Below are 23,209 nucleotides of genomic sequence, written 5' to 3'. Positions count from 1 at the left end.
AATGTATGTAATACAAAATTTCTTCCATACATTTAAAACTCTTGATCAAGCAATTAACATATTACTCATAATATGTTAAAGATCATATTGCAAACGATGTGTTAAGCTAGTATAATTTGCGAAAATTTTTGTAATATTCCAAGGCTTTTGTTCAGATCTCAACAAATATTTCACTTAAAAAATGGGTCTTGTTGAAGCAACAAAATGTAAATACACATGGATCAACCAGAAGGGCATGCAGGCACCATTGACGTCGCATTTCAATGACTTAATACAACAAATTAAATGGGCCTTCCAAAACCAAAAACAAAAATACAAAACAAAAACTAGTTTGAATGACTTAAGTCAATTATGTTCTCCTCCTCCCCATTGAGGTCGCATTTCCATCAAATAGTTGATCAATCAACCCCTCAATATCTTCTGGCTGATACTTAATGTATTTCTCTACTTGTCTACTGTAATCAAGATATGACTTGAATCTCCCTAGAAAGGACCTGTATGCTGGAATCACCACGGCTGATATCGAAACTCTAAGCTCTGATTGAAGCTGTTCGTCGCTAACTACCCAAGTGCTCTGCGTCTTTAGGATTTCATCGAACAAGGTGTTGAAATTCTTGAACCTGTCTTTCAATATAGCCTTTGACACCTTCCCATTCATTTGCAAACCCTCGTGGTTTATGCACTGCAAAACCTTGCTCCATGTTTCTCTTTGATAGTTCTTATGGTACTGCCTTAAATCCGAAGTTCGTTTCCGCGACCAAGAATGACCCATCATTTCGTAGATTTCCGTGGACCCCTTGATCTTCTGCAAAATATACCTCCCATTATTCATCAAGAAAATGTAACGCAATGCTGGGTCCCTATACAGCTTCGATTTCAAGTCGATGTTGGCATCTAACAAATCCATGACCATCATTAACTTCACTGAAAAAGGGGATATTTTGGGGCTCCAATCATCTTTTTCAATGGCATTCTTAGACTCCTGCTCCTCAACTCTCTGCCTGGTGGATCCCTTCATCTTGTAGTGCTGTTGAAACACTTGCTCTAATGTGTCCTTGTACTCGCAAGCGTATTTTAGATAATTCATTGTATAGCGAGTCAAGGGATGAACTGCACCACTTGCCACTGGGATTCTCCCATTATCACTCTTGATTGAATGCTCAAGCTGACAGAATATGCTCACCGCCGCTTCACCTATCCTGCATTGTGCCACAGATGTCTCTAATATCAAATCCTGCGCAGACGAGTTATCACCAATGTTCGGAATCAAATCACGCAATGTCTCGTATATATCTAAAAACTTGAATAGTTTCTCCGTCGAGTATCGTTTGGCCAACACCAGTGCATTTGGAAAATTAAGAAGCCTTAGGGTCAAGGATGTTGCGAGGTCGCAGAACAATCTCTGAGCGATTAGAGGATGTTCTGAAAATACCGAATTGCAAAGCTTGCGTTCCGCAGAAAATAGATTAGTGTAGCAATGTTTGACGATGTGAATCCAATTACCGATCTCTCCTTCCAGTGATTCCCAGTTCATCCTCTGAATATCGTCCGCATTGATATTCTCAAACCCTTGCTTGCTCAACTCGACATCCAATGCTTTTAACCTAAGACCACTGTAAACAATGCAACATTCTGCTTCGTACCCTGCAAAGATCATTGCGGTGGCGATTTGGTTCATATTGGCGATTGATTCAGGTGAAAAAGATGGAAACTCGTCCTCTGTTTTGGAGTCATATTCGGGTGGGATGCATCGATCCATCTCTTGATTGGAGTTGAAGAAAGATTGCTTGGGTGTCTTCGGAGTTTTCGAATCTATATTTATATTGCAGCTGCGTTTAGAATTGTCCAGAAGAGCACTGAACTCGAATTCTGCTAACAACATGGCACGATGGTGAACAGAACCTGCTCGATTGAAGCAAGAAGTTGTACCCGAATCAAATAGGAATTCATCAAGATTATTTATGATCTTCGAAAAGCGGCTTACAGCTTCAAAAAAAGAGGTATCTTCCTCCTTGTTTTGCCCAAACTTCGCTGACGCTTCCCTCTGTTCATAAATTGCAATCCTGGACTCAACCATCTCCAACAATGGCTCGATAAAATTTGAAATTTCTGAGGCTTTCCATTTATCTGGACCCGAAGCTAGCTTTTCGATGAATTGATCAACCTCTTCCAGGATCTGATCATGGTTCAAACCAGGTTCCAAGGAAAACTCATCAGGATTTTGATTCTCACCGCATCCCCTTGGCTCCAGACCGTCCAATTTGAAACTAATGGTCTCTGATATACTTTGGCTCCGTCGTTTGCGAATTCTCGAGAAGCTGCCAGACTTTTCACAGTTCAGGTTCTTCTCCATGATCAGGTCTAATTATTCAGGCCAACCAAGGCAATTTTTTTTCTTTCTTTCTTGTTTTTGTGAAGATGAGATAGTTTTAGATGATTAACCAAAAAAAAAAAATCATAACGAAAATATCGGGAATTGAGGTTCCATGTTTCTTGCCATTGGTTTAACTTTTTTTTCTTTTATTTTTTGGTTTTGTAATTTGTTTGGAGGGAATCGATATGTGAGGGTGCCAGCCACTTTGTCTAACTTATGACCGTTGGTTTTTGGAAGGTGGTAGTTGGCCGTTGACCGTTGAGTTATAAGAAGTTCGGTTTTTGATTTATGCCCTCACGTCGTCACCCCACTCCCCCAGCAACCCCCAATTGTTGTTCGCAATGCATTCATTTCCCTCCAATTGTTTTGGTTATCTTATGCACCTCAAGTGGGCAGAGAAATGCGGCGAGAATCTGTTCTTTATGTGACAGAAATTAGGAATCCCTTTGTTCTTGGATGTTACTTTGTGATTTCTAAAGTTATTATGCAGTGTTTGGATGTAAACATGCGGCACTGTTGGAGCTACTTTTGCTCCAATCGCATTGACGTATCCATTTGACAATTATGAGCAATTTATCTATACTGGGTCAAAATGTTTGATTAGGTTTGGTGTCATAAGTGAAGTAGCAGCAATTCACTTAGAAAATGGATAAAGTCTCGATTTAATTGTAGCATTAAATATATATCATGACAAATATAAATATCTTTTAGTTAATTTTGTTTTTGAAATTATTCACACATTAAATAAAGAAAAACTACCAATAAAAAAAATAGTTACATAATAATTTTTCTTTAACCTTTTTTTTTTCTTTTTCATAGGTATGCTAAATTTTACTTCATAATGGGTAGGCTAAATTACAGTAAAAATAAAAATATAATAACGTGGGGATTAGGAATGCATACATATATATATATATATATAATCCCATTGTTTAAGCAACGGAATTAAAAGTTTCCCTATCTTAATTGTTTTGAATACATTCTTGTACGGTTTTAGGCTCCGAAATGACAAATATAAGTCTGATTGTACTCTTAAAGCCTCTTCAAATTTACTTATGTTTCTAATTATTAACATCCTTGCTCAGAATGGAGTCCGAATTCCCAAATAAGTTGCACTGTTACCGTATATGTTTTAGATACACCAAACCATTTGCAAAGGCAAATTAGTGCAGTTTAAGATTTCCTTACCACCACCCGCAACAAGTCTTCACACCTAACTTCAATAGTTGGATAAAAAGACCCAAATGAAAAAGAATAATCATGTAAAGTAAATTTTGTAACATGTTCACATTCACATAGAGAAAAAATTTTGTTTAACATATATGTTCTGACAATGTAGTTTGGTTTGGTTGTGATAAATAAAAAGGGAGAAATAGTTGTAAAAAAGAACAGAAAGACAATATTAAGAGAAATTAATGGGCATTAGAAATAAATAAATAAATAATAAAAACAAGTTTTTAATTCTCTTTTAGAAATCTATCTACATTTCTTTTGTTTGCTTTCTATTTTCTTATGAAGAAACCTTTATTCTATTTTCCTTGTTATGTGGGTAGATGTCTCAAATTATTAGTAACATTATATATTTTGTTTATATAAAATAATTATGTTGTGTATCTTTTAGGTGTAAATTTAAAAATATTATTATTTGGCTTTTGCTAATTAATATTAAAGATACTTGACACTGACTAATTAATTTTATTGTCATCAGAGAGCTGTATTCTCCATTAGAATTTTTCACATTCAATTTTACATTGTAAAAATCTGATTTATACATTGTTATTAGTTTAGTGACTATTTATTTATGTTAATATAAAATTTTTTAAATAATGATATTCTATTGTTATATTGAAAGCAAAGGTCCAATAATATAAACTATGCACCTGCAAAATGGTTTTGAGTTGAGCCGAAAGCATCAAGTGGCTTCCTTTATTACGCAACCGTGCCGCGTACGATGGGCCATTGACATTTGAAAGGACATTATTTGACCACCGGCAATAGTTATATATAATTATGAATTACATTTTATATTTATTTTCTAGGTGTTTTAGCTCTGTTTTTATTGGAAACAAAATTTATTGTGAAAGTAGAATAAATAGAGTATTTGATTTTTTAAATTTTAATTTACGCCAAATTTTCATTTTTACTTTTAGAGAAAAGTTTAAAATAAAAAATTTCTTTTTTGAGTTAGAAATTAAATACTACTATCAAATGAGTAATTTTCTATCTTTTATATTGTATTAGAAGTTAATGAAATATTATTTTAATTTTTTTGTAGGGCACTTTTAAGGAAATTTTACTTAAATAACTCAACTCACTGGTTAAAAACTTGAATTTAGAGAAGTCAAAAGGTTTTTATCAGATATATTAGATTAAGTTTGAATTAAGTTATTTTACATCGAATCATCTTAAGTTAAAAAAAAAAAGTTAAAATATTTGAAATTTGAATTATATAAAACTTGAGTTTTTCGAATTTAATACTTGAGTTATTTGAATTTAGATCATTAAATTTAAATAATTTTGAAATTAAATTATTAAAATTTAAAATTAAATCAATTTAATTTTAACTCATTTTGAATTAAATGTTTGAGTCATTTTAATTATAATAAGTTCAAAATCAAAATTAATTTAAATTTAAATTATTTTAATTTCAAATCAAACAAATTTAAATTTTTAATTTTTTATTATTTTAAATTGGATCGAATTTCAATGAATTAAACAAATTTATTGGGTTAAGATTAGCTTGAAATCAGCTTCGATGTCTCTCGATCAAAGCCTATATTTTATAGTTTTATTAGTAGCTGAGTAATTAATAATTTAAAATATGATATAATATTATAATTTTAATAAATTATAAAAAGATATAAATATGAGATAATTTAAAATTTTAATAAAATTAAAATAATATATTTTATATTTATATCAATAAAAATTTTAAGATATAATTTTTATATCAAGTACATAACTTTTCTATACTTCACAAACGATCCCCTGACGCAGTCAACCCATCTCCATCTCTTCTCTTCGTTTCGCTCGTGTTCCGACAGTCCCCCTTTTGACACGTAAATAAAAAATTATTATTATTATTATTATTATTAATTTTATTCAACAAAATGTTTATTTTAGTGCAAGAATAACTGGGAGGTTAAAAAAAATGCTTGTAGAAATGAAGAAGCTAGTAATAATGTGAGAAAATGAAGCGAGAGGAAAGTTTTTGTTGTGTATTTAATAGAAACAGAAATATATGGTCAGAGTGTGGGAGCTATAAGTTTTGTGTACACGAAGCCGAAGACAAAAGCCGGCTTCTTCTTCTTCGAAATTTCTTCCTTTCTCAGCTTTAACTTCAACTTCAACTTCAATTTTTTATTTTTCCCTTCTCTCTATTATTCTTATTTAGAAGTTGGATTCATTTCATCGTTTGTTTTTTATGATGATTTGATCGGATAACAGTAAGAGAGAGGAGAGTGCCCAAAAAAATTTTGTTTATAGAAAACAGGATTGGATATGAAACGTTGATTAGCTTTTTTTTTTTCTATTGTAAATCTGATATATTTCAGAAATTTGAGGATTTTTTTTTTCTTCTTTGCGTTTGGTTTGATTTGGAGAGGATGGGTTGTTTTCCCTGTTTCGACTCAAAGGAAGAGGAGAAGTTAAATCCTGTCAAAGAAACCGATGATCGAAAGCAAAGCCGACCAACCGTTTCCTCTAACGTTTCCAGGTTATCTTCAGGTTAGCTTTGTTTTTCTTGAAAAAAGCCTTAAATTTATTCCCTTATTACTTGATCTGATCTGGGTCTTTCTGATTCATTATGCTTTCCTAAGTTTTGATGATGATGTTTGTTTTGATTTATCCTCATAAAATTTTTAGAGATGTAAAAGTTGGGTTGTTTCAGTAGCCCCACCCTGTTTTGTAATGGAATTAGGATCTAATGATGATTTTGATCACTTGGCTGATCTGTTCGATAGTTGGTTAGTTTGAAAAAATTTTAATTAATTCAAAATCCAGTATATATGTCTTTTATTTTGCAGTAATTCAATATCTTAAATTGAAATTAGCTTATGATAAGCAAAATCCATCATTGGAAATTATCGCTTGATGAAGCTAATTATTGCCTTTTCAATGAAAATTTGTGTCTTTTCTCCATTCACTGAGCTTGAGAATTGAGATTATATTCTTTTTTCTTGTTTGCTTGTTTCTTTGCATTAAAATGGTAATTAGATCTTTAATACTATCTTTTTTGATGGAGTTTGCAGGAGGGGACAGGCTTAGATCAAGAAGTAATGGAGAGTCCAGAAGGGAATTACCAAGTCCCAAGGATGGGCCTGGTGTCCAAATTGCTGCTCAAACTTTTACTTTCCGAGAGCTTGCAGCTGCAACAAAGAATTTCAGGCCAGAGTCTTTCTTAGGGGAAGGTGGATTTGGACATGTGTACAAAGGGCGGCTTGAGAGTACTGGTCAGGTAATCTTATTATTGTTGCAGTGTTTTCACAATTTGCCACTTCTGGGCCTTTGCTTATTTTGCTCAAGCATTCCTTTCTGTATTATACCCTGAAGGGAATTCTTAAATTCAACCATTCATGGAAGTTATGTAGATATTTAGTGGTTGAGGACTGAGTGTTTGGAAAGAAAATGCACTGTTTTATCTAACATTTTAACATTTGTTAACATAGCAAGTGAAGCATCAGTAAAATTGGCAATTTCACCATTAAGAATTTATTTGGTAAAATTACCAATTATTAGTGTTAGTTTGCACTCTTCATCAGGGTTTTCAACTCCCCTAAATTTGTTGCTATGTGTTCTGATCCAGCTCCCATCAAAGAGGTTATATACAGTTGAGTCTTAAGAGTGCATTTATTTAAAAGTTCAATTATTGAACTTGGATGCAGCTGTTTATTTTAATAACTCTCAAGTGATAATGTTTTGTCCATTGAAGATGAACTAATTAATATCTGAGTATATTTTTATCCTTTTGGGTATGATTTTTGCTACTTGACATAGTTGACCCTCTGGTAGAGCAGCATTCATCCTCCTGGAGTCGGTCATGGTGGTAAAATGTAGTTTTTCCGTCCAAATCCTCCACTTGATGTTGTCATGATAGCTGAGGTCTGGGATGAGTCTGAAAATCTACTGCTGCATGCAGCATCAGTTGTTATTGTTAGACAATTTTTCGAAGAGATGAAACATTATCGGCAGTATATATAACCAATTAACCATGCAATTTGGACAACAAATTTTATGTGTCTGTCAAAACTATTTTATTCCCTTGTTACAGGATTGTCATACATGTGATGTGTATAAGAGATTTGAAAGAGGATTTCCGGGTTTTTTTTCCTGAAATTACACAAATTTTTGTTTCTTGGTAGTTGGGATAACTAACTAATCTTGTATGGCTTGAGGAGTTCATGTCATTATGTCTCTTAGATATATATTTGTTTCCCTTTGCAGGTAGTTGCAGTCAAACAGTTGGATAGAAATGGTCTCCAGGGTAACAGGGAATTTCTGGTTGAGGTTCTCATGCTCAGCCTCCTTCATCATCCTAATCTTGTTAACCTGATTGGTTATTGTGCTGATGGAGATCAGCGGCTTCTTGTCTATGAATTCATGCCCTTGGGATCCTTGGAAGATCACCTTCATGGTAATAATTGGGTGCACTTCTGGTTGTTTAATGATATAATATGTTTCCTTTTTCACATTAATTGATTTTATCCAGAGAATCAGGTCCTACTGCAAACTTTAGATATTGACCGAGCTATATTGAACTTAAGAATTTTAGCATTTTGAGGTTGGTGTAGCATGTCAGCATTAAATTAAGGAACTTACAAATTTTTTGCAGACATTGTTTCTCTAGCTCCTGAGATTTTTAACTGGAGCCAACGTTGTTGTGAGGAGGTAATTAGTGTTATCCAAAAATGATGAAAGGAATATCTTTGACTGGATATGATGCTAAAGGATATGGGTAGAAGATATTATTTGGTCATCTTTCATATAAAGCCTGCTGTTTGCTAAGTTGAACACTGCATGAGATCATCTTGCCAGAGAAAATACCTAAAACTTTACATCATTTCAAAGTTCAAAAGTTAGGCATTCATTATTCATTCTCTTGTGGTGGATGTATTATTGTTTTCTTTTAGTCTTGAAAAGCCAGTAATAGTAAAGTAAGCTTCTAAGAGCATGCCAAATTAATGATAAGTAATTGCCAGAGAGGCTTTTTAATTATATGTGCTTCAAGTTATCAAAGAGAATTTCTTTTTGTTAGCTGTTAAAGCATTTACATTTGCGTTTGCGTTCATTTCAATATGAGAACTGAGGGGTGATTTATATATGCTCATTCTCTGGTTTGAGCTTTCTTGCACTTCTTGTTTTCTGCATGTCCAATCCTCAGGGTCAACAGGTTTAAATCCTTGTTATGTCTTAACATATAGATAGTCCTAACAGCCTTAAATAAATTAATTAATATTTTACGCCAATGCTGCATTATTCACTCTTTCTTTTTTGTGTGTTTCTTATTGATAAGATAAAGCCAAGTTAAATATTTTCTTGTTGTCTGATAACAATATATTCTTGTAATGCCTTCTAGATAAAATTACTTAAGTAGTTCTCTTGTTGTTTTTCCTTGATATCTTTTATTGATATGGTTATGTCAAAATCTATGCCTTCTAGATAAAATTACTTAAGTAGTTCTCTTGTTGTTTTTCCTTGATATCTTTTATTGATATGGTTATGTCAAAATCTATTCTAGGTGTCATTGGAGCTTGTATTATTGTGTACTACCAATAGAGATAGGTGTAATTAAAATTATAGCAAAATGGAAGAGAAAGGGGGACTGGTGATGTGTTTTTTTAGTCTTCTTCCTATATGTAGTCTTATGCCTCTGATCTCATTTTGGGCTGTCAAGTCATTTTAATCTGTTTATCTTACATGTTAGATATTTAGGGTGATTTTGATACATCATTGAAAATTTTCAAACCATTAAAAATTTTAAATTTCAATGGTTTTATTTTATCAATGCGTTTGATAAATGATTTTTGGAACCACTTAATGGAAGATTTTCAATAAAAAGGTGTTGAAAATGCTAAGCAGCTTTTACCTACTTATTGTATTTAGTCAATTTTATTTAGAGAAAAATTGTTATTTAATTACAATAATCATATATTCTATCCTTTTTAACCATTTATTCTTTCCTTTTTAATTTTCACAAATTGAATAATTATAAAGTCGTATCACTCATTTGTAAAAAATTAATAAAAGATCAACGAAACATTTCATTTTCAGTAGCATACAAAATGGGTATTATATCATATATTCGATACTGAATTTTCAAACTAAAGATTCAGTATGTAACTTTTAATATTTAATTAGTTTAATTTATCAAACAATACCTTAGTTGTGGTTTTAATTATATTTTAATATGTTTATCTTCCATGGTAGAAGCTTAGCTTTGGGTTATAATATATGTGTTGATGAGGTTAAAATATTTCTATAATTAAAAGTTCATGCTGTTGCTCTGTTATGTACTTGTAACATTAATGTTTGTGCTTATGACTTTGGATAAATCTTTGTTGGAATAGTTTTCCTGTTGGTCTTTTCTGCCGTACTTGGTGGTTTCAGAATTCATGCTAGAATCTTTAATTAACTGTTTAGAAAATCACTGGCTTTCCTCTTGTCCTAATGGTTAGGTGCTGGACATTTAATCTCTGAGAGCAAGGTTCAAGAGCTGGTAAAGAAAAGAAACAAAAAAAAGAAGAAAAAGGCCTGTATAGAAAATCTAGATATCCAAGTTTGTTGAGATTTGCTATCTACAAGACAAGAACATTGTTGTACTCATTGGCTATCAACATGAGCACAAGATGACCTTGTCGCTTGGGTATTTGACATGGAAATTAACCTTACAGCTATATTGTATTAGATTAAGGCTGAGTTTGGCAATGTGGTTGACATGCAAAATCATGGTTTGTGCTGCAACTGCTATACCAAACAGATTCAATGTTTTCTGCCTAAACTAAGTTTTGAGTAAAAAAGGTGGCTTTTCACCAAACAGATTCAACAATTTTCAATCACATTTTTCCAACAAACTATATGGTTAAACTAAGCCTAATTATTTTTGGAACTGATAATGAGCCATGAGCATATAATCCTAACAATGGGTCTGTTTTGTGGCTCACTCGCATAATGCCATATGCTATTTGTTGTCTGGAAGCCTCAAAACGTTTGCCTTTACTATCAATAACAGATGTAGTTGTCGACTGACACAGATGTTAATGTCACATCTTATTTTTGGATATATTCTGGTTTAAGTTATTATGAATGGATTGTGCAGGATTTGCAGTGTCATGCCCTTGGACATATTGTGCTTGTTTTCTGCCAGTTAATTACAGATATTATATTAGCAGGAAGGGGTAAACTCGATTATAGTTTAATCTGTCATTAATCTCACTGCAGATCTTCCACCTGAGAAGGAACCACTAGATTGGAACACAAGAATGAAGATAGCAGCAGGTGCAGCTAAAGGTTTGGAATACCTTCATGATAAAGCAAACCCTCCTGTTATTTACAGGGACTTCAAGTCCTCCAACATATTACTGGAAGAAGGATTTCACCCGAAGTTATCTGATTTTGGGCTTGCAAAACTTGGTCCTGTTGGAGATAAATCACATGTTTCCACCAGGGTTATGGGCACATATGGTTATTGTGCTCCTGAATATGCCATGACTGGTCAATTGACAGTGAAATCTGATGTTTATAGTTTTGGGGTTGTCTTCTTAGAGCTAATTACTGGACGGAAAGCTATTGACAGCACACGACCCCATGGAGAACAGAACCTTGTCACATGGGTAATGCATTTGTTTTTTTAGTTTGGTTGCATATCATGTTGTGGAGGATTGGTGAGAATGGAACAAGTAATGGCTAAGACTATTTAATAATTGAGAATTTTTTTCCTTGTTTTTGTATATACAGGCTAGTCCATTATTCAATGACCGCCGCAAATTTTCAAAATTGGCAGATCCTCGATTGCGGGGACGATATCCAATGCGAGGTCTCTATCAAGCTCTAGCTGTGGCATCCATGTGCATTCAAGAGCAGGCTGCCACACGTCCTTTGATTGGCGATGTGGTTACTGCTCTTTCGTATTTGGCAAATCAGGCATACGATCCTAACACAACAGGTCATGTTTACAGAGGCTCTGGAGATAAGGACGACAAAAGATATAAAGATGACAGAGGAGGAAGGGTATCAAAGAATGACGAAGGAGGAGCATCTGGCCTTAGGTGGGATTTGGAAGGTTCTGAGAAGGAAGACTCCCCCAGAGAAACTGCCAGGATGTTGAATAGGGATTTGGATAGGGAACGGGCTGTAGCCGAGGCCAAGATGTGGGGTGAGAATTGGCGAGAGAAAAGGCGACAAAGTGCACAGGGTAGTTCCGATGGGTCTAATGGGTAGTATCCAAACTAAACCGGTGTGCACCATATTCCACCACTGTGTTTAACCAGCTTTCTCACGTGACCCGGTGAAGAAGGATTTCTAGTTTTCTTCTGCCTGCCCCATCCAAAAAGTTTTGCAATACTTTCTTCCTTCCTCCAAAGCGAAGACAGGTGGTGCTCTCTGTAAGAATTTTGGTGCTGACATGCTCTTAACCCCTCCCTCCCTTTTTTACTTTTTCAAATTTTTGTTCTTTTTTCTTTTCTTTACTTTATATCCTTTCTTTAAAGCATAGAAGAAGATGATGATGGGAGTGTACATTATTATCAACTAGGAGAGCAAGAGAAGAACAAGACGTATTTATAAAATTTTGAGAGTAAAGACGTCTGGGTCAATGTTATCCTTGCTCTTGTTGTGTCCCCTTTGGTACGGAACATTTCTGTCTGTTGTCTGTTATGTTGTATCCATCTTCGGTACACAAACACATTTTACCAACTAATTCAGGTCATTTCAACCAAATTGTGTTTACAATGTTTATGTTATTCACCTGTCTTGCTCTCTCATCTTGGCTATTGAAAGATAACTGCTGAGTTTGCCTGGTTTTCCAAGTTTTCTTGCATCTCTCTCTGTTACTCGTCATATCGTGAGGCTTATTCATTTTGTTTGTTTTTGGCCATGTGTTACTTTTTTTACTTTTTGAGTTTATATATGGTGGGATCAATGCGCAATAGAAATTCTTTTAAATGAATTAATGGATGGATCAATTTTTTTTTAAATAAATTACATTAGTTTTAAAGTATGAGGAAAAAAATTTATTGTTAACATGTCTATGGTCTTGAATCATAGTAAAATATTTAATATGATATTTTAATTTAAAAATTTTTTAATATAATATCTCAATTATAAATTTATTAATTAATATTTTATTTATTTTTAGCATGACTAAGTTTAAATAATGTTATATGACAGATAAATCATTTTTTAAATATTATATTAATTAATAGATTAATAATTTAAATATTATATTAAATTTTTTTAAATTTAATAATCACATTAAATATATCATAATAATTTAAAAATCATTCATAATATTGATATTAATCTGAATGTCTATTTTAATTGTGAAACACTCGTCCTTAGTTTCCCATGTACGTACCTACGCAACTTGGAAACAAATTGTTGAACCGAGTTTAAAATTAGAAACGAAGGTCAAAGAGGAAGAAATTTTAAAATCTTAAGATTCTAAGTTTAAATTTTATTGTATATGAGTTTAATTATTTAATAAAATTATATTTTATTAAGTAATTATTTAATAATATAACAATTGATTACTCAATTAATTGTATAAATGTAATATTTATTATAAATATAACTTCTTAAAAAAAAAAAATCGAAGGCTAAAGAGGAAAAGACGGTAGAGGAGATTAAAAAGAGGGTACTTCAATTTATTTTTTTTCTTTTAAAATACATAGCATGAACTGTAGCTTTCTTTTTTTTTTTAGAAAAAAAAAGTGATTTAAATACGGACGGATTCCGAAAATCGGATTTTTGTCGAAAGATTGGTGGGTAAAAATGTTTTTTGGGATGATAATCTCCGGTCTATTGCCATGTTTTTCTTGTAGTGAAAATTATGGTCGATTAGTCGTATGTCAGAGAGTTATTGGAAGCAAAGAATAGGAATTCAGGATTTAGGAAATATGTAGAGGGACGTAGTTCGAAGTACATGTTGAGGATGAGAAATAAAATTATTAATTTCTCATACCAATTCCACCAGCCAGTTGGAACAACCAAAAATGGAAAAGGAAAAAGCTGTTTCTCCCATCTCTCACATTTCCTTATGAAACAATATGGCTCCTAACCCATACCCTATTGCATCCAGCTGTGCCTTGTTGTGAATGAATAAATGATTCGAAACCTGCCTCACTCAAGCGTTCAGTGAGAGCCACGTATTTTTTGCGGATGTCAATTTTATAAGCGCAATAATAGGAAAACAATTCCTAGTAGTATTTCGGTTCAATCATGAACAATACCAAAGAGAGCCATACTTAGATTTTTTGGAAAACGGGAGAAAGAGTACATATTCTGGATCAATGACATACAAGATAAATAGACATGGGGCAAACTATAATACATATGTAGTCATGATTTTTGGAGCGGCCACTGGCTCATTTGTTCTGTGGATAAGGGCTAGGGTGGGGAATGGAATGGAACAAAAACTAGAAGAGATATGAAAAGAAATGAGGAAAGCAGTTTGAGGCATCAGAAGTGTCAACAAATTAAATGATAACTGGGTAAACTATAGTGTTTAATCAAACAGGACATGATTCATTTGAGTGGAGGTCACTGGAATCTTTCAAGCTTTTGTGATTGGTTTGATCGGGGTCCCCTGTCTGTTCATTCTCTTTCTTATCATCTTCTTTTGTATTATTAGTGTTAGTATCTACAACTACAGATACGGGATAAATTTCAGAGACGCCTAATGTGCTGACGACAACGTCTATAGTTTCTATTTCTTCTGACAGCTTCTTCTTCTTCTTCTCCTCTACAACCTTTTTGGTGTTTCTGTAAATTGCATACAGCAGCATCTGGAGCATCCCCAGGATGAAGCCTAGAACATTCGGGAGCTACCGATTGACAAGGAAACAAATCAGAAAGAATCAATTAGTGCCTCAAAGTGAAGTGACGTACAGACACCGCATGATAAGAAAACAACAACTTACAGTTACACAGAGGTCCTTAGTAAATAGTCCATAAGCAAACCACATTATTGCACTCAATGTGAGGAAAAATGATAAGTTGAAAGGCATGAACTCAACACTCCTTGTTCGAATAACTCGTGCCTGAAATTAAAAATAATTATAAGAAATTAGTGTACAAATTAAATGGATCATTAGACAAGCAAATTGATATATATATATATATATATATATATATATAATACTCACCACAATGTTTAAGGGTGCTGCAAAGACAGATGCAGAGATGGCAACGCAAACCCAACCAAGGACCTGGATACGAATTGAAGTTTTCACCAGGAACTGTGTGAGAATAAGAATGGAAGAGAAAAGCCCCACGTTCATAGCTACAAAGAGTTTCATAGCAGACATCTGCAATCCCAAAAATTAGAATACATATGTAAGCTGCCAATTAAACCCTCCTTTTGAAAAATAGTATTACGAGGGAAATTAAGTGAATTTGATGATACTAATAATTACCCTGCTATTCTTTGTTGCATAAGCTATGTACATAGATATGTATACAGTCTCCACAATACATCCAAATGAGTTGATGGTGATGAGAAGGAAAGCATCCTTTTTCATCAACGCGTAATACAGCCATAGCATTGAGCTGAACAATGCCACCTGGTATGGCAGTGATTGGAAACTCTCCGTTGATTTCTTTCTGTAAATTCGGTAGAATGTTGGTCTGAAAGTTTTTTGAAAACCCAAAAAAAAAAAAAAAAAAAGGGATGGTTATTATAATTCTTCATCTAATTGATTTAATTTGAGTCATGAAAAAGAAGCTGAAATGAAATAGACCGATGCTTACACTGGAGCGAGATATACAAGGACTGAGACGATGTTACCTGTCATCAATTGCAAACAAATTCATTGGTATATATATTCATAAAGTTTTCACTGTTCAACCGGAAAATAATAAATAAAAAAATCTTATACTTCTGTTACAAAATAAATGAATTATTTCATATGATTAGGTAGGTGGATCATCAATATTTAGGTGACAACACTAGATTTTTGAAAGCGAAATAGCATGTGTAGTATTTTTTTCGTTAAAAGTATATACAACTAAATATTAATTTAATTTTATCTTTAGGTAAAATTGGAGGAACTCCTAACAAGGAGACAAACTAGTTAACTTGTTCAGAACAAATAGAGCGAACAACAATAGTATTATTAGTTGCTTAAAACTTGAACAAATTATGACTCTATCCTCCTGAAATTAATGAAACAGAGGATGGAGAAATTAAGAAGGAAATTAAAGAATGAGCAACCTAAACCAGACCTAGCGTTCAAATATTAATCCCGTGGAGAAAAGGCTTCAATGAACTCTCAAAAGAGGGGATGAAAGGACACGAAAACAAAGAAGAAACTAAAAGTGAAAGAACATGGGTCAGGTGAAAGTGGAATAAGGAATAAAACTGAGATCCCCCCTACCCCCCCAAAAAAAAAAAATGAAACTCCCCTGAGCTATTATGATTATGACAAGCTGATGATTATCGATCCCTCTTCATTCAATCTTCAGTTTTATGTCAGAAAAAGAGTGATGGAAGTGAAGAACAAAAGAGGGTGCATGCAAGGAGCATTTTGTTATTACCTAAGATGCCAAATGCAACTGCACCGGAACGGTGATCACCCATTATAGTCATCTCTCTTTAACAAAACAAAAAGTACTTTAAAAGATTTAAAATCTCTGTTTAAAAGCAGAAGCAGAGTAGCCTGGAAGGGAAACCCTAGCTAGCTCTCTTTCTCACACTCTAGCTGGGAGACCCGAAGGCTTTATATCTCATGCATTAGCTCAAAGGAAGGTTAGGGTTTTTATATATGAGCATTAGTAGGTAGCTTAGCATAAAATCTATTTATTCCACGTGCCTCTTTAGTCGCGTATCCCGCGTTCCAACCTATTTGGCAAGCCATCAACAGTACTATTAAGCTTCCCTCCCATTTCCGGTTTATGTATTTAATTTCCACTCAAACAATCTTCTTCAAATTGTTGTTAACAAATGAATTTAGGATATTCATTTGCAAAACGTTTTTATTTCTTAACACACTTTAAGTTTTTTCCTAATTTGATTGTAGTATTAGTATGCTATCTTTTTGTGTTTAACTACTTAAAAAGTATTTTGTTTTTGAATTAATTAGTATAATTTCTTTTTGGTATGTCTAATGATCAAAGGATGCCAAATTAATCACCCGTAAAAAATGTTAAAATTATGATCATATCATATACCATAAAAAACTACTATTTAATAATTTAAAATATATCAGAGACACATATTCAATGATAAATGCATATATATTTGACAAGTAAAAAGTAAATTGTATTCTATTAAAAAAAATTAAGATTGAATTTTTTATTCAATAAAAAATAATGAAAAGACTTTTTTTTTTATACTTTATACTGTTAGCAATTGAATTATAATTGAAACTAAAAATCCAATACTCTATTAACAAAAAAATAATTAAAATCATTTTCATTACTTTTTATATTATTTTTTACACTTATCATTCTCATTCACAAATATGATTTTTACGCTTTATAAGTGAGTGTAAATGATATTGATAAGGATATATATACATGTATTTCACTTTTGAGTTAAATTAAAATTAAATAAATGTGAGATAGCAAGGGAGGAGAGAGACGCCAAGCGCCGGGGTGGCACCACATGAGCAAGAGAGTAGAATTTACGTTACAAATAGACCGCAAAAGGTGTCCGTCGAAAAGCTTTAATTCACGTGAAGTAATGAAAAAACAACATCAAAGCCGTTTCTCTTTCGTCTTGAGGATGTGAATAATTAAAGATGATTTAACTTAATTAGACTAAAGTATAAACACATAGAGAGACAAAATGGAGCGGGCTCATCCGCTTCAGCCCTAAAACCCTCTCTCAAAAAACTTTTTGTTGGTTGTTAAATTTGCTTTTGTTTGATTGCGTAGCGTTTTGATGCTGTGCAATGCAAGGGTTTCGTGCGGCATTAGGAGAATCTGACCTTTTTCTCCTTCAAGTCTTTGTTTTTTTTTTTTTTTTTTTTTTTTTTTTTTTCAGTTATATGAGAGAGAGGTGGAAAATGAAACATGACAAAAAAATATGACCAGCAAACAAATAATGTTGTTTGTATTGTTCCTTTGTATGTATTAAATGTTTGGAATTTGTCTGGGAATGATAGGTGGAAATCAGAGAGCTGGCCAGATTCATGGTTCTACGTAAACGGATATCAACAAGTATTTCATTGCTTGGGATTTCTTGGACTGCTACATGATTTTCCTTTAAAAGCCTTGTTTATTTTGCTGTAAATTTTGCAGTTTATTATGTACTAATTAATTAATACTATATCATTATCATTTATCACCCACCAAATGAATTGAGTTTTTCCAACCTAATTCCATCCCAATTCCAGTTAAGCTATTCATTTGGTGGGTGATAAATGATAATGATATAGTATTAATTAATTAGTACATAATAAACTGCAAAATTTACAGCAAAATAAACAATTAGGTTCATGGCCGCTAGCATCTTAAGGAAATAATTAGGTTCATGGCCGCTGGCTGGAGACTTCAATTTGAAAACGAAATTTCCTTTAGAAAAAATAAAAGAAAAATGTGGGATTAAAAATGGATCATAGCAAAGGAGGGGTATATATCAAACGTGGGGTTCTGTCGCATGTTTATTATCATATGAGTTATTGCTTGATATCAGCTTAACGAAAAGGTCACGTCATTTGTATTATTTATTGTTTTAGGATTTGGAGATGGACATATCCTCTCATATAATTGAACTGGGAACCGTGTGAGCAGGCTAGGGGAGGGGAAGGGGATAGATATTATAGTTTGATCGAACCAGTCTCGAAAAACTTTTGGTCCACGATGGCCTAAACTTGTGGCTGCCTCCCCGTCGTTCACCAAGCTCAAGCCAGTTCATCTCATCATTATTGGCATGCGATAATGACAAGCATATCATTATTGGCTTTCTGGTGGGGTAAGCCAAGATAATGACGAACAAAGTTTTGGAATCAGGGGGAGCTTATATCACGGATTGCTGGGTCCAAATCGATGGTCCTTTTCTTTTTTAAATTTCTTTTTATCTTTCTTTCCTTTTTGGATTTGCTTTTTGCCTAATTACTAATAAATTTCAATAATCAACGACTAATAATACATTAAAATAAGTAGTTCCACATATGTATACAATTTAAATTGATTCCTCTTCATATTTTATGATTAGTGCATCTATAAATTCTGATTTAAAACTCCAAGTTTGATTTAACAGCATCATCAACCCACTTAGGTTATTTTCTTTTATTTTTATTTTTCATAAAATTATATCTTAATGTAATCATCAGCCATGCAAAAATCAGGACAACATGATGGTTTTTTCACTTTTTTATCTTGTCTTGTGGCTCTACCTCTGCTGCCCTTAGAAATTGGAGCATTTTATGCAATGTAAACATGAGCAATTAGTGTTTAATTAGTTGTCATAAATAAAAGAGAGAAGAAAATTTTAATTAGTTGTCATAACCAATTTCGGAGGAATTCTGCACACTTTGAACTTCTGGAGTCCTCTGTCCACACCAGTTAAATGCGTGTTTGACCCATATAAACGTGAATTAAAAGTTGAATTAATTCAAACAGCATGGACCACATGCGAAGCTTATGCTGGATTCAATGAAGATTGAATGTCCCTGTTCTTCTTTAATTTCTTTTTAGTAAGCTTTTCTCTTTGCATGGATCAGCTGACTAAAAGAAAAATTAAAAAAAGTAATGGTTATCTGTATCTATATTGTATTTTACTGACATTCACTAATTATAAAATAATGTATAAAATTAAGGTTTCAAACACGTTTTTTAAGCTATAATTGATTATAGAAAGAGCCTAAAGCAAGAAACTTGAGAAACAAGTGCAGTAAATGTTGGAATTTTTTTTCTTTTTTTAATGTAAGTTTTGCATTTGAGATAAATACTCATTCAAGGAAATGAACAGTTACTTGATCATTTATTAATTAATTAAATTCCTTCAAACACTAATAATTGTTCTGTTTTTTGTGTTTTCGTGGTTTGTAGATTCAGAAGGTTTTGTTTCAGTTCTGATTGTAAAGGAAGTTGTATTTCTTTGTTAAAGATTTTTACTTAAACTCTGAAAAAAATAAAAAGAAAGTAATGTTATGTAGGCATAAAATATATATATTCTATATACTCATAAGCATGCATGCAACCCTCATTTTTGTTGGGCTTGAATTATGAAGATTGGAATAATTAATTTGTAAGTGTGAAAATTCCAACAAAACATCAGGATTGATGGGTTGCATGAATGCTTAGGGTGATTGAGAAGGATGGTAAGTAGTAGAGGTAAAAAAAGGAGTTTTGAAAAATGAATGATAGAGGAGTTGGTGGTGATGATAGAGTTGTAGGTAGCTAGGGATCGAGTTTGCACCTAAATATGTGTAGATGCACAAGTCACTTAGTTACGTGCCCTGCCACAAATGAGGTCTTCAATCCAGCCTTGATTTCTGCAAATGCCCAAATGCATTTTCCCTCCCTCAACAATTCATTCTGTCTTTGCTTTCAACCCAAAACTTTACTCATTTATTCATGGCATAATTAAGGAAACCTTGTTTTGAATTAAGTGGAAAGCATTTTGATTGCAATCAATCTAAAATCTTTCCGTACACAACTTCCCTATTTCTCTCATTATCACCTTCGCATCAGCTTTTAACCCTTATAATTTAGTCAAACTATTTTTACATGACGTCTTCTTGTAATGATGTGATTATTATTGGAAACATAATATTTTAGTATTGCTTCTATGGTGCAATGTTTAGGGTTTAGGTTTTGAAAATGTACATTATAGATTGACATTGCTTCAATCATGTGGTGGTTAGCACTCTGGACTTTGAATCTATCCAACATAGTTCGATTGTATAGAAGATCAAATTCCCAATCCCTTCAGCTTTTTAATAAACTTTTGAGATAGGGATTTTTTATTAAAAAATCGTAACAATTTTTTCTTTTTTTATTTTTCCTTTTCTTTGAAAACAGCTTAAAGCTAAAAAAAAAAATCACAAAACTCAGAAATCTTTACTCTTTTAACTTGATCTTAAATTGTTGTGCGCAACGTGTTTTCGCTCGACTTCTTCATCAAATTCTCAAAAGCTCTTAATGTGCTTGACCAAACCCTAACGTGGTTGTCATCATCCTATCAGGATTTGGTGACCATTTTTATGCTGGTTTCGTTCTCAAATACTTGAAAGTTTTATTCAGGAGATTGCAACCACTTTGGAGAGTGATTACATTACGGTGACAAATCAAATTAATTCAACATGTTACAGCGTGATCCTTACACTTTGAATTGCATATCTTTTTTATCCATATACTTTCAAATGTTATTTGTTGGTCTTCAAACTTTTAACGTTGTATCCAAATACTACTTTCATCCAGATTTTTGTTAAATCTGACCTTAAATATTAGTTAGCGCCACATTTTAAACACATGTCAAACACGTTGGTGTTTAGTTTATTTGAAATTTTGTATTTAATTTAATATTTTTATATAAAAATAAAAAATAGAAAATAGAAAACTTTAAATTTTATTTATTTTTCACTATTAATGTATTATCTAGCTTTTTAAATTTAAATTTTATTTATATTAAATTATAAATATATATATATATAAATATAAAAATTATTACATCTAAAAATTAAAAAAAAAAAAGAAAAGAAAACTTATAAAAAATAAAAAGCTTTAAAATTTATTTACCTTAGACTATAAAATTTGATAAAAATATATTAAAACTATATTATTAAAATAAAATTTTGAAATTTATTTATTTTAACTTTATTATTAAAAATAAAATATACAAATATATTATATGTAAAAATTAAAACAAAAACAAAATTTTCTTAAAAATAGAAAATTTTTAAATTTATTTATTTTAAACTATAAATTTAAATAAAATATATTAAAACTGTATTATATTTAAAAATTAGAAAAACTTATTCAAATACAAATTTTTGAAATTTATTTATTTTAAATTATAATATTTGATAAAACATATTAAAATATATATTATATTTGAAAATTAAAAAGACTTCTTTAAAAATAGAAAATTTAAAATTTTATTTATTTAAATTATAATATTTATAACTATGTTAAAAATCTACATTATGTTAAAGAAAAAAAAATCAAAAAATATTTTAAAATAATACATTTCAAAATTTAGTTATTTTAAATTACAATATTTGATAAAATATATTAATTTTTTTAAAAAAATTATTTTATTTTATATTTTATTTTATTTTATTTCATTTTCATTTTTCTTTTATTTTTTTTTCTTTCCTTTCCTACGCGACATCATTTTTTTTTTTTTTCAAAATCACATCAAACACTTAACAATAAAGTTAACCAATAAATCGACAGAAGAGTCAATTCATTATAATACTTGACAATAAAGTTAACACTTAACAATACTTGACAATAACACTTAACAATAAAGTTAACCAATAAAAATTATTTTTTGAAATTTAGGGATTAAAATAATATGTGTTCCAAATTTAAGAAACACAGATGTTATTTACTCTATTAAAAAAAGAATGAAAATTGCTCTTCATATAAATTGATGCTTTCTCTCCAATTTTTTTTTTTTAAAAAGTGAAGATTAAAGAGACCAAGAGACACAAATAAGTTTCATAAAAAGAAATGAATTTCTTAAAATTTATTTACAACAAATTTCTTATAAATCAAGGTATGACTTTTTTGTAATCAAAACAAAACAGGGTTTTAGATAGAAATAAAATAGAGAAGTTTTGATATTATATTTAAACATCTAATTTAAAATTAATTGATAATGGATGAAGAGATATAACTTGAATATAAATTTATTAAAAAAATTAAATATTTAATAGAGATAAGATAATACTGCTTTAACAAATCTAAAGTTACATTTTAGGTATAGATTATGAAATCACTAAGAAAAATATATTTGAAATGACCAAAAAAGTAAAATGGAAGAAAATTTTTCTACTATTATTTTGATAGATAACTAGGTGGAAGAAATTAAGAAAGAAGGCGAGTTGAGGTTCTAGGACTAGCTTTCTCCTTTCCCACTATTTACTACTCTGACCAAGCATATATTATAGACTTTGAAATTTTAGTCAATACGACATTATAGACTTTGGGTTGTACAAGGCCTATTAAAAGTACAAATAAACGTAATACATATCACGAATATATCCCCTCTCATACTCAGCTCTTTTGTTTAGTAGTTAAGAAATTCTTAAGAAGATGAAAGTTTTGATTTCCAGTCAAAAGTTTTTTAATGGATTAAAACTGTCCCTTGTAAAAAACAATCGTCTCTCTTTTTGTGCATTTCCAGGCCTATAAATTTCCCATGATAGAGGGAGAAAGAGGATGGATTCATCTTCTCTTACATTGGCGAGTCTGGGCAAAGTCAGTTATTATCGAGCCCAAGGAATGTCGCTCTTGGCCCAAAACAAAGGGGACTACTTCTTTTTGTTTTGTTTTTTTTATTATTATTAGAGGAATGGAGATTTCAATCCAATTCTTTTCTTCTAACAATGAAAAATATAAATTAATTATTAAATTAAATGTTCGGATATATATAAAAAAAAAAAGGACTTTACAATTTAATAAGTAATAAAAGAATGTGTAAAGTAAAAAAAAAAGATATCGTGT

The 23,209-nt window shown here is 31.6% G+C and overlaps 3 protein-coding genes across 4 annotated transcripts; 1 reads left to right on the top strand and 2 right to left on the bottom strand.

Moving 5' to 3' along the window:
- Window positions 1-226: 226 nt before the first annotated feature.
- On the bottom strand, window positions 227-2,353 carry LOC111317655 (exocyst complex component EXO70C1-like). Its single transcript, XM_089755287.1, has 2 exons — window positions 1,825-2,353; window positions 227-1,740 (listed from the first exon to the last, which is right to left on the bottom strand). Exons 1-2 carry the CDS (start codon window positions 2,351-2,353, stop codon window positions 350-352), a joined length of 1,920 nt encoding a protein of 639 aa, XP_089611413.1. The 3' UTR covers window positions 227-349.
- Window positions 2,354-5,626: 3,273 nt separating this feature from the next.
- Window positions 5,627-12,307, top strand: LOC111318441 (serine/threonine-protein kinase PBS1). 2 transcript variants are annotated; one of them, XM_089757228.1, is made up of 5 exons: window positions 5,627-6,089; window positions 6,625-6,830; window positions 7,817-8,006; window positions 10,811-11,202; window positions 11,327-12,307. In XM_089757228.1, the coding sequence occupies exons 1-5, from the start codon at window positions 6,044-6,046 to the stop codon at window positions 11,807-11,809; spliced, it is 1,317 nt and encodes a 438-aa protein (XP_089613354.1). In that variant the 5' UTR covers window positions 5,627-6,043; the 3' UTR covers window positions 11,810-12,307. The 2 variants fall into 2 exon arrangements, with proteins under 2 accessions (XP_089613354.1, XP_022777050.1); XM_022921315.2 differs by having other exon boundaries at window positions 5,627-6,100.
- A 1,501-nt stretch (window positions 12,308-13,808) lies between these two features.
- LOC111318443 (bidirectional sugar transporter SWEET15) lies at window positions 13,809-16,318 on the bottom strand. Its single transcript, XM_022921318.2, has 6 exons — window positions 16,124-16,318; window positions 15,338-15,374; window positions 15,004-15,214; window positions 14,734-14,895; window positions 14,509-14,628; window positions 13,809-14,412 (listed from the first exon to the last, which is right to left on the bottom strand). Exons 1-6 carry the CDS (start codon window positions 16,173-16,175, stop codon window positions 14,098-14,100), a joined length of 897 nt encoding a protein of 298 aa, XP_022777053.1. The 5' UTR covers window positions 16,176-16,318; the 3' UTR covers window positions 13,809-14,097.
- Window positions 16,319-23,209: the final 6,891 nt, after the last annotated feature.

This window comes from Durio zibethinus, chromosome 2 (assembly GCF_047325235.1).
Source record: "Durio zibethinus cultivar Kanyao isolate XHJ-2024 chromosome 2, ASM4732523v1, whole genome shotgun sequence".
Classification (NCBI taxonomy): domain Eukaryota; kingdom Viridiplantae; phylum Streptophyta; class Magnoliopsida; order Malvales; family Malvaceae; genus Durio; species Durio zibethinus.
The sequence above is the reverse complement of the archived record's forward strand: the minus strand, read 5'-3'. Positions and strand labels throughout refer to the sequence as shown.